At 41.5% G+C, this 12450-nt stretch overlaps 1 protein-coding gene across 3 annotated transcripts in view; it reads left to right on the top strand.

The window, feature by feature from the left end:
- rassf8b (Ras association domain family member 8b) overlaps window positions 1-12049 on the top strand; it is a 60606-nt gene extending 48557 nt beyond the window's left edge. For all 3 annotated transcript variants that reach the window (XM_088645776.1, XM_088645775.1, XM_088645777.1), the window contains 3 exons: window positions 3039-3946; window positions 5939-6083; window positions 7588-12049. In XM_088645776.1, the coding sequence (XP_088501902.1) occupies window positions 3039-3946; window positions 5939-6083; window positions 7588-7709 (1175 nt within the window). In that variant the 3' untranslated portion in view covers window positions 7710-12049. The remainder of the gene's footprint in view (window positions 1-3038; window positions 3947-5938; window positions 6084-7587) is intronic.
- Window positions 12050-12450: the final 401 nt, after the last annotated feature.

The following is a 12450-nucleotide window of genomic DNA, read 5'->3' on the forward strand; positions in this document are numbered from 1 at the left end:
AGTGGCCATTAGTGCTCACGTAGAAGGTCTTCAGTTTTCCTCGGCCATTCAGTGGGCTGTGTGTATGAGGCAGTCCAGTGGAACATCGTAAGTGCACCTGGCTCGTTGTTTTGTCCTAAGAACCACGCTTCCTGAATAAATGGATGCAAAGTACAAAAAGACAATAACAAAATGTGAAAGCACCACTTGACAGCATGCATGTTTCTGTCGGGTAAGCTTATCAACCCTGAATGAGGTGGGGACTTGCTCATTGTCACACGGTCTTTAAAGGTCTTCCAGAGACAGTGTGTTTTCTGCTGCTTATATGCATTGCAATCATAAAGTTTCGAACAGCTGTGTTTTATATAAATTATGTAGTAGGCTGTTCTCTGCAGTCTAGGTTATTTTCCTGCATGTATTTATTTTTTCCATTTCTTCAGCATCATCCACTAATACCACTAACTGTGAGTGCAGTAATAAGAAACAGCTTAGAAAAAAGCTAGGCAATGCAGAATACTGTTGGAGCATATTGCATTTATATAAAGTTATGAGGTTATTTAAAGTTACAAGTGAATTGTGTACACTGTTAAACTTCATCTGCATAGAATAGCTATTTTTTTAAAACACTTCTGATTATGATCCTTTGTTTCTAAACAAGATGATTAGTACTACATCATCCCATCTGATTCAAGAGCAGAGCTTGTATATGTTCAGTAATAACTGGATTTTTGTCCTACTGCATATTTGCAAATTTCCCTTCTTTGAAGTAATAGATATATATGCTGTAGGTTTACATTGCAGTTTCTCAAAAACTGGACTCTAGTCCTTGTCTGCATCTTGACATTTTTCTTGTGAATTCTCTATAGTTTATCATCTGTAAGGAAAGGCAGGCAGTGACTTATTCATGCTGTTAACATAGAATGCAATATGCTTTTTTTACCATTTTGTCCTGCTTTATTTCATCTTGTTGTGCATAACTTAATAGATTTTGGATCAAATGTGTCTGACAAAGTAAGACGGCCAAACACCAGTGAACCAGTAGTAATTAATCTTTTCAAGTGAATAAGGAGTGAAGGATCCAAGCAGACAGTCTGAAAATCAGCTGGAGGTAGAACAAATCATATTCTCCCCAAATCCCTCTGAGAATGGGCAGTAATCACAACCCCTACCAAAGCAGCACTGTGAGTCTGCTGCCGTTACTTAAAGCAATTCGTATTAGTTGAAAACATTTTACTGACATAGCGTTCTATCTCATGTGCACAATAAAAAATGAAGCAGATTGACAGGTTCTGTGAAACTGTAGTGAAGATGATCAGATTATTCCTTTCCATGCTGTCTTGTGACGTCATTGAGTTTTCCTGTGGCAATTGTCTTCTTATAACACTGTTCCGTCTTGTCAGGCATTCATTATTTCCACTGAGCTCATCCACATTCCTCAAAGTTGTCTTTGTTAATCAACTGATGGATATCCCTCTAAAATAGAATGAAAAAGAAATTTGGCCAGTCACATCTTCTCAGACTGCATTTCTACAGCGTCTTACTGTCTTTTCTTTTCAGGTCTGGATTTTTTATTTTTAGCACATCATTGGACGTGCCGTTGAATTAATTTTTGTCTGACATGGCAAAGGGGTTGTACCGTGTGAGAGATGGGTTTTGCAGCTCCGTTAAGCTCTATCGTCCAATTAACTTTTTTCTTTGTTTTCATAGAATTTTCTTCGGGCTTAGTACTATTTCCTGCACTGTATTCTCAAAGGAATTTGTTGCCAGGGCAGTTGAATCATTTTCTCATCATGTACCGTACGTTGCCACAGCTGTGGGCATTAGATCAGCATTTGTCACGATCAACTGTACTCTGATTTTACTTGTCTCGTCCTGGCAGTCAGAATACCACAATGCTACTGGACGGGAATTATTAGGCTATTAAAAATGTAAGTTAAGAGTCATACCTGTGGCTTTTAATTCAAATTTCTTCCCTGGGCTTGCTCTGGAAAAATAAAATTCCCATTGTCCTGCCCCTTTTGTGTGAGAAGTAAGATAATAGATTCTTTAAAATATCAGTTTTATTATAGAATCTTCCATTTATATTCATTAATATGTGAGCCTATGTAGTGATTCAGTTCCAAAGACACAGAAACAGAATCCTGCACTCTTACTCACTGTGTAGGTCTTCAGCTACTAAGGATTTGCCGTAGTTTTCCATTTGTGACTGTTCAGTAGGTAAGGCTGGTTTCATTGTTGATTGCTACTAATGCAGTTTAATAAGCCATATTCATGAACTGCTTTATGAAAAAGTGGTAAGTCGCAGTGCAAAACTGATCCTATTAATTTACTGCCTCAATGCACTGCAACCTTTTGGAGTGAATCCCATAAATCTTTAACAAAACCAAACAAAAATGGAGGAAGTCAAATGTTGAAACTTACTTAGTTTTTTTTACATATTTATGTTTCATTTTCTGAATGTTAGACTGGCATCAACAGAGTTCTGACTACAGAGTGAGAAGGTTGAGTAATTAGCTGAAAACTAAATTATATGCACTGGAAAATGACAAAGCTTTATTCAGGACAAGCATGAATTGCCTCTTCCCTCCTCTTGCTGGTAATGGTCTGATTAGCTTGAGGTTGATTGACAGGTAGTTATTAAGGGAGGGGAAGCAGCTGGCCAAAGCTACAACTTCAGTATGAGCGCTGATTAAACCGGCTCCACCATTCAAGCCACTTTATCTCATGTTTCTTCTACATTCGCGGGGATACTTCACACAACCACAGCATGAATTGTACATTAGTAATGGAAAATAGGATCTTAGGCTGTTGAAACATTTGAAGCCCCCTTGGGTATAATTCGAGTGTGCACATCTTAAAATGTAAAAAAGCAGATTGCAAGTGGTTCCTAAAGGCTTTTCTGCATGCAATTATTTTTTTTATGCTGGAAAATTCCACAAAGTCTTTCAAAACAAAGCTGGCTTGTTTTACACCTCGTGCTTAAACGCGTTTATAGCAAGATGTCCTGTACAATCTGGCACTTCCCTGAGGCGCTGACGGCCCCGCTTCTCTGCTTGTAGGTCGGACAGGAAGGTACACGCTGATCGAAAAGTGGAGGGAGACCGAGAGACACCTAGCTCCGCACGAGAACCCCATCATCTCCCTGAATAAATGGGGCCAGTACGCCAGCGATGTTCAGCTCATCCTGAAGAGGACCGGGCCCTCGCTGAGCGAGAGGCCCACCTCGGACAGCATGGCTCGCATCCCGGAGAGGACTTTGTACCGGCAGAGCCTACCCCCTCTGGCCAAGCTCCGGCCCCAGAGCGACAAGTCGCTGAAGCGCAAGGAGCCCAAACGGAAGTCGTTGACCTTCACGGGCGGTGCCAAGGGCCTGTTGGACATCTTCGGGAAGGGCAAGGAGGCCGAGGGGAAGCACAAGGCGCTGAACGGTAACTCCCCGCGGGCCGGCACGGAGGAGCTGTGCAGGCTGGTCAAGCTGCAGAAGGAGAAGCTGCAGGCCCTGGAACAGCGGCTGGAGAGCCACGAGGCCGAGCTGCGGCTCTGGGCCGAGAGGAACGGAGGGGGCGCCGGCGGCCTGGAGGAGGAGGTCCTGCGGCTGGAGCAGCGGGTGAAGAAGAACGAGGTGGAGATCGAGGAGGAGGAGTTCTGGGAGAACGAGCTGCAGATCGAGCAGGAGAACGAGAAGCAGCTGAGGGAGCAGCTGCAGGACATGAGGCGCCGGATCCAGGAGTGCGAGGGCAAGCTGGCGGAGTACCTGGCCAAGATCCAGGGCATGGACGCGGGCATCGAGGCCGAGAAGCTCCAGCAGGAGATGCAGGAGACGCAGCAGGTCGACGAGGAGGAGGTGAAGGCGAAGATCCTGAAGGCGAAGAGGGAGCTGGAGAGCCAGGCGCAGCACACAGCCAGGCTAGAGAGCAGCTGCCGAGCAGTTGAGAGGTCTCTCGGACAGGCCACCAGGAGGTTGCAGGTAAGATGGACAAAAGTGATGCGTGGTGTGATTGGTAAGTGGTCCAAAAGGAACTGTTTTAGAGAATGAAAATATATATTAAGTGCCTGAAGTCAGAAAATCCTCCCTGAAAACAAAAAAATATTTTGTTTACTGTTGTGGTCACATACTGTGTGTGTGTGTGTGTGTGTGTGGTGACTGCAGTGACTATAATCTATTCAAATTTAGTAAATTGTTCTTTTTTTCCCCTTTTCCTCATCACTTTCTTTAGATGAGTACAAGACTTTCCTTCTTTGTCCTCCCATATTTGAGGGAGATTGCATTGTTTGCCATTGAGAATTGGAGAAAACATAAATTTAAAATGATCTGCTCTCGAGTTTAAGCTGCTCTTGAGTAATTTGAATTGTACTTTAACCATTTGTTTATTTAGATCTGCCACACTACATTGAGCTTTGTTTGTTGATGACACAACTTGATTGTTGAAACTTTTAGTACAATTCTAACAGTTAGTATGTTTATTTTATTAAAAAAGGAACTTTTTTCTTTTACCAGGACACAGCCAAACGATAGATTGGAATTATTTTTAAAAAAATCACTCCAAGGAGTCTTAATTTTTTAGTCTTGTAGGGGGGGGGTGGGGTGTATGTACTCAGAGGTGAAGATGTCCATCTTACTTCATCATATGTCACTCCCCTTCTCTGGCCTTTTCACTAATTTCTTCTTGTGCTATTGCTGAGAGAGCATCCAGGGTGATGTGATAGGACTTCTCACTTGGAGGTTTGAATGGACTTTACAGATCACAGCCCTTGACTTCACCCCCAAGTTATTCTTACTACGTGTCAGATGGAAGCAACAGGCACACAGGACGTTTGCCTACATATGGACCTTTTGTCCAGTTTTGAAGTCCTTTGGGCATGGGCTTGTCTGTGCCAACACAGCTTTCACGATCCAGAAAAGCACTAAACACAAGGAAAGGACTATCTTGCATGAGGCCTACAGGCGGTGAGCAGTGTCAGTATATCCTAGCGTCACAAAAAGGCCCCCCTACTCTATATGTGTAACTGATTTTTTTCCAATCAGTAAACTCACGTGAGTGGTGGTTGAATTCGAAATCCAGGCATCACGGTTTCAACCTGGATTATACCACCACCTAACTGTGACCTGTATTCCCCAGTTGTTAATGCACAATTGACTGACAGCAAAGGCCAGGTGGGATAAGTCAGGAGCTCTTTCTTGCTCTCAGCGGCCTCCCTGGAGCTGGCAGGCTTATAGGACTGTCTGTGAGGGAGGCACATGTCTCTTCTTCAGTTCGGCACTGAATCTCCCGCTCCGGGCTCTGGTGCCTGTGGTGTTTCATGAAATGAGTGGCTTGAAGGTATTATTATGTTGTCGCAAGCGCATCAGAAATCCCTAGTCTTGCCACGAGTGAGAGTTTGTGCGAATTTTTGATGAGAAAGCAGCCCTTCCTGCTCACTAGTTCTTGTGGGCAAATGAGAAACATGTTCTCCTAACAACATTTATTATGAGTGTATTTTAGTTGGTTAGAAGGTTGCTCTTTTTTTGCAATACTTAATTGTATCCAAGAACTGAAAATATTTATTAATCCTTCACTTGGTCTAAAACACGTCTACAGTGCATTCAGAATCGCAGACAATGACAAATATGGAGCTATGCATACATTGAAACGATCTCTTTTGTGTTGCAAATTGGAGGTTGTACACGTTACTATGTACTTGGTAGTTTCAATGTGGTTTGAGAATCACTCATCATTGCCAATTCATTATAACCCAAAATACAAACATAGCACTGCAATGCCCCTTTAAAAAAGTGTTTAAACAATCATGAGGATGTGTTGTCTTTCTTTTACTCTAGCTGCTTGTGATCAGCGTATAGCACGCGGCTTTTGGAGCAGTGTGAAACCGGAAAACCCGCTCCGGTCCCATTGCTCTCTGTGCGCGTGAGTAGCCGATGTGCTAGATGCTCACTTCTGTGTGCGCTGAATTGTCCCCCCAGGAGAAGGAGCAGGAGCTCGAGCAGCTCACCAAGGAGCTGAGGCAAGTGAACCTGCAGCAGTTCATTCAGCAGACCGGAGCCAAGGTCACCGTGCTGCCAGCGGAGCCCAGCCTGGAAGAGTCGGCCCTGTCAGAGCTGGGGAAAGGTGACTACCAGGAGCTCCCCAGACGGGCTACACGGGCTGTATGGCCCCCTCTCCTTCGTAACCTTTCTTATGTTCTAAACGAAGCAGATTTCCAACCACGGATTCGTTACTTTTTTTTATCCATGCGCTGAACAGCACGTTTCTATGAATCAGGGAATATATGAATCTTAACAAGCTCTGACTACAGTGATAGAACATGGACCTTTCTAAAAAGACAGCTAATCCTGCTTTGTTTATAATTACCCAATGGCAAGGGCTAATGTTTATTTCTTCATCCATGTTGTTCCTTGGTTTATTAACAATGATCTAGTATATATATGGCTGACTGCCATTTGGAATTATCAGTCTTCTTTCTTTGTCTTTTTTAAGAGATACAACATTAATGCAAGTGAGATAATGTTTCCTGTCGAATATATTCACTCCCATTAGAAATGTGAAGTGTTTAAGCATTGCTTCTTATGAGCATTGATGAACACTAAGGTGATAGAGACAAGGCTCCTTTTAGAATACTGCTTTGCTTATAACTAATTCATTTCGTGGACAGATGAGAAGCAGTACTTCTGATTGCAACAATTTCTACTTAATCCCTTTTCTCAGGAGCAACAGCTGACTGTCAGTGCAAAGTCTTATGAAAAGTCCTGTGGTGCCATTAGTCACTCTGAGTTTTTTACTCATAGTGCACTTTGTTTGATTATTTCATTGGCTTTCAAGAATGATCAAGAGGAGTCAAAAGAGGGATTTGGATTTGTACACATGAATACACCAGCATATGGGTAGCTGGACTGGATGGAGCTGAGAGAAATGTCTCTGAGCTAAGCTCAGACATCGTCTGTGGTGTCTTATCCTGCATATTATTGCTCTGTTGCTTCGGGAAGAAATTTCCTCAGAATGTTAATGGTAGAGTGGGCTGAAATAAAATGTATTGTCTTATTTAGTGTGTCCAGTGAGCTAAACAAAAAGTCTGATGTGCCATTATCATCTCCTGACATGTCATTACAGCCACCTGCTGGTGACTTGGGGTACAGCAGCTCTGGTTTTCTTCGCTGGTTTTAAATCCACAAGTTGCAGTGAATTAACAGACCTTAATAGAATTAGTAGTCTTCATCTGTTTGTGTTTCATGATTCTCAGTGATATATCATATACTTCTACATGTAGTAAATACAAACAAGTGTTTGGTGGTGTTTGTGAAGGTTTCTTGCCTTTTGCTGTGACCTTTAAACACTTGTCTTCTCATGATTCATCCTGAGAGCTCCTTAAGGGAAATCAAGGAAGACATTTCTAATGCCCAATGCTGATTTGGTCTTGATCCCTCCTTTAATTACAGGATGATGCGCAAGAGGCAAAGCCCTCCAGCGTTTTTTTTAGTTACTTTAATGAGATGCACACATGGTCTTGCTTTCAGTAAGTGGAGTCTCACTCGTGCACATGCATCTCTTTAAGAAATCAAGGATTAATCTGTAACCTTCTCAGATGTGCTCACGCCCCTCTCTCTGTTGTGTGCAGAATCAGACTCCCCGTCGAGCTCGCTGAAGCGGCCCTCCTCCTCTCGCCAGCTGCCCAGCAACCTGCGCATTCTGCAAAACCCGCTCACCTCTGGGTTCAACCCTGAGGGCATCTATGTTTGAGTTCTTGAACATCCTTCCATGGGTGAAAAAGAGTCCCGGGTGCCCCATCACGTTCTTCCAGCGCCACAGGACTGTGCTCTGATGGAGAGGCCAGTGTGAGTCTTCCTGTCCTGCCGGGCCCCAACTCTCTGCTCAGACGTTGGATCACTAGGCCACAGCCCTCACTGATATACAGAGGTGGACTTTGCTGAGGCATGAAATATGTATGTGTGTGTGTGTATGGACTGACAAAGCCTATTGAAATATTAAAGAGTTAAATGCTACAGGCTTGTTCCAAGTCTCGGTTTTGCAGCTGAGCAGTGTGTCTTCTGCCGAGAGTCGAGCCTGGCAATTCCAACTGTATATAATTAACGCAGGCAAATCTGGAGCGAAATTGGCATCTGATTTGGCCTTTTTTAATCTACACGCTGTTATTCCAGCTAAACCTGTGTTTGTACATCTCGCTGCACACTAGCAGCAAGTATTAGAGCTTAAGAACGACTATTATCACTGTTCCTTTTGTTGTTTACATTCTTTTTCAGCAAGTACCTAAGTCTGTGAAAACGAAAATAAAGAAGCCTTATGTGCTTGTTGTTCTGAATCTCGACAGAAATGTCCTGATTTGCCCGGTAGACACTTAGCCCGTCTTAGCCTTAGAAAGTGTTTAGCTGTAACTTAATGGGTTCTTCAACTAAACACAGTATTATCGCTGTAGTTGCAGAAGTACATAATTTCTAGGATTTTGCTAAACATTGTTCACTTGGAATGGGTTTCCCAGAATCCAGTAGGATGTTACGTTGTGTCCTAGTAAAGAATAGTTGTTCGTTAATCTTTTTCTAAAAGTTTGGATGTTCCAGCTCTCCTATGAAAATATTGTCTACATCAAACCACATTTCCAGAAACCACACAATTCATGCTAGTGCCTGAAGTACCCCACCACCATCATCACCTGCCACATTGGGTTAAAAAACTGGAGTGGGCTACGTCTGTATATTGCACAAGCCAAGGAGAATCTGCCAGGCAAATATAAGCTTTATAGGAGGAGGGTCTTCCCAGTACAGGCAGTATTGGTTAAGGGACTATAGAGGAGGAGAGCCAGATGAGACTGGTTTCCCCTTATTGATTTTTCTGATACTCTGTCTCTTGTCTGGTGCATTCAGAATATGAACCTGCTTTTATCACAGGTCTTTCTGGCCTGGTGATCAAAGCAGGGTTGCTGTCGCTCAATTTCATCCTTCATTTTTGAAATTTCAGGCTCCATGCTTACTTGCAGAACTGATTATAACTCCAGCACCAGAAAACAAATAATTGTTTCAGCTATCATTTCCAGACATTTCTCTTGATTCATGCCTGCAAAACAAAAGGTTTTATCATGTTCCTCTTCAGAGAGTTTTGAATGTTTCTGAAGCTGTATGTACAATAAAATAAATTGGGGTACATTGTTGAAACAGGAATAAAATTGGTAGGAACAGTACTTTATAGTATGAGAAGTGGGTAAAGGCAGTGTTGTCTGAACTAAAAGCGGGTCGAAGTTGTTTTCCCATGTTTACTTCTCCGATACCTGCAACCTGACAGTACTAGCAAAGTTCACCTAAAATCAGGTATTACTCTGGGAGTTGGCGAAAGGCTAGATTTTTCTCCACTACTTGTTTCACGACAGCTCGAGCTCTGAAGAATGGGAGGCCGGCTCAAGTGGCACTCCACTCAAACCCCTGTGACTTGGCCGACCGTGGAAATGAGGATCTGGGGCAACCTTGTCTGTGTGATTCAGAAGCAGTCAGCCATCACCTCTGTAATGAGAACTGAAACTGCACTGTGCTCTCATTCTAATTGGGAAGCTCGTGGGAAAACCAAGTTTAAAAGCAGCTAGAAGTGTAGAGGCCTGACCTGTCGTTGAAATTCAGACTGAGGTTTGATATATGGTATATCCTCATCATCAACTACACACTTCCCTGTTAATAGTACTATACTCTTCATTCACATTTTATATATAAAATATAGCTGTTTAGGCTAGAACGGTCACAAGACTTATTAATGATTCTGAGGTGTATTTTGGCGTTTGGGCTAGATACTAGAGAGACTTGATATCATAGCATTTAATTTTTATTAATTTGAAGATGTAAAAAATGAAAATAAAAAAATCCCAGAAAACAGAAAACTGTCCTCTGATATTCACACTCCAGCTTCCCTGTAGGATTGTAATTGATGATTGAGGTTTATGAGGGGTGAACTAGTTTAGTTTGTAGGATGGCTTGAGCATGCGAACTGCAGCGCAGAGACCGATTGAATGTAGCAATAAGTGGGGGGAAAGAAAAGAACTTATCTGTATGGATTGTCCCTGACGGACTCATCTACTGTGGTATCAGTATCTTAAAATGCAGCAATAAACCTTGTAGCTGATAACTGACTAACTACAGCTCTTTCATGTAGAAATTGGCAAGACATTTAAATCGAATAGTCCTGAAGAAGCACATACTGATTCATCACACCTTGCACTTTATCAGATCCTTTGCTGATGTTCGAAAAGCAATCGAGATGGATTTTTTGACTCTATAATGAAGGAACAAAAATACAGGAAGCAGTGTATTCTTTCGGTTTATGAAATTTTAGATATTTTAATTTTGTTTGACTTACTATATCTGTGGTTGATTTTTATTCTTAAACTCTACACTGAAATGTGGCTTATACCTGGATATGGCAGTTTTTTTTTGAGCAGATGTATCTCTTAAAGGAGCTATAATTAATTTTTCTTTTTTTAATATCGAGCCATGGCTAGGTTTGATGCATCCCCTTGTGTTTCCTTGGGCATTCATAGTGTAGTCTTTTGACTATGGCTGTAATTATCTCTGTGCCACATCTTCTCTGTCTGGGTGTCTGAGACATGCTCCATGCCTTCTGTCCTCTTCGTGTTGTACAGAGCTCTGTTTGTGATCTCTTTCCAAATGCAGGGTGAGGCACCTGGGACAAATCTTTGCTGCCAGTATTGATAGATCTTGAAAATGAAGTAAATCTGATTTTGAAGGTCAGATTCATGATTATCCTTTTCTAAACTGTAAACATTAATCAATTGAAAAAGTGAGTGGCAGTGATGGTCTACAGTCATATGTATGAAATGTCAAGAGAGAGAACGGAAAATGCTGTCACAGCTGACTCTGTATTAAAACATGAAATCTGTACTTCTGTGGGAAATATGTTTTATTTTTCTGTATCTGAATTCTTTTTTTCCCTATCAATCCAATTAGTCAAATTATGGGTGCCTGAGGTAATACTGTCACAAGGCAGTCCAAAAGTTTCAAGGTGAATTTTGGTCATTTGCCATACAGAGGGTGAAAAGGCAAGTTAGTCCAAACTCAGTGCTAATCCTGGTCTGTAAAGTAATTTCAAGACCTTTTCAGTATTACTGCTCATTTTGTATTTTTTTTTAATCGGAACATGAAGGAAATGGATTTGTGTAAAGGTAGCATAATGGAAATGAGTTGTTTGGGGCCAAGAACAGAAACATGCCTTATTCAATGCAGAGTGTAAATACCGAGAGACGTTCAATAAATATTTTTTTGAAAGTGTGTAAAATAAAACATAGCACTGTACAGCTAATCTAAACTATAACTTTTTTTTATTATGCGGTCTTGAAAATCAGTGTGTAGAACAGTGATGGCAGAATTCCTGTTGGCGGGAAAGGCCAAGGATGTTAGAGTCATGTCATGTTCTTTTTAGTGCTGCTGTAACTCGGAAGACATGTTTCTTATCTGTTAGGATATCACCAGTTATATTTTTTGCATCCTGTGGCTTGTAATGCTGGGGGGGGGGGAATACGGTAATTGTTTTTTTTAGAACGGTGTGCTGTAAATATATTTTCCGATGGCAGATAACTGCAGAGGTTTAAGCCTTTGAGTTTTATATCCTTGTAAAGTTACAGTACATATGTAAGGGGGACCTATGTCACTTGTACAACTTTAAATAACCAAAAATGATTAACTGAGGCCCAAAGATGTATACTGTTTTAAAAACAAAACAAAGAAGCAGTGTATGTATTCAGCATTGATTAAAGTGGATTTCTGTACTACAGATCATTTTTTCTATACAAACATTGCACACAGGTCTGTACAATTTGTAGTTTTGTGTTTAGAATCTTCATTTTCTCCATCTTACAGTATTCTTACAGAGAGAAAGAAAAGATGTATTTTGGATGAAGTGCGGACATTTGCAGTATTAATTCTGTATAAAAGTTACATATATATTTTTATTATTTTCTTTCACTCATTCACAGCTATGGAATTTTGAAATGTTATGCCTTTCTTGATGTGTAACACACTGCTGAGATGATGACAAGCGTAATAAAAATAAACCATTATTCAGTGTAACCTTTTCTCTAGCTTTATTATGGTTTATTTATGTTAATTATTTACAACTTGCGAGAAATAAATCGGGAAAACCTGCTTCTTTACAAGTTGTACATGGGTAATCTTGTCTGCAAGTTACCGGAAGTTAAAGTGCTGCTTTGATGACAGATGACACCCTGGGCATTGTAACATGAAGGTCGAGCAGGCTGCAAAGGAGCAGGTAAAGGTTTGCTCCATGCTGAAAAGAAAAGACACAACATTTCCGCCGTGGGGCCTTCTTCGGTTATGTCACACACCTGAAGAAGGCTCCACAGCCGAAATGTTCTCTTTTCGGCTTAGAATAAACCTTCACCTGTTCGTTTCAACAGGAATGCATATTGTCGTGGGATTATTCATCAGGTGGATCAATTAAACCCACCACA

This window comes from Lepisosteus platostomus, chromosome 9 (genome assembly GCF_059453375.1).
Source record: "Lepisosteus platostomus isolate fLepPlt1 chromosome 9, fLepPlt1.hap1, whole genome shotgun sequence".
Classification (NCBI taxonomy): domain Eukaryota; kingdom Metazoa; phylum Chordata; class Actinopteri; order Semionotiformes; family Lepisosteidae; genus Lepisosteus; species Lepisosteus platostomus.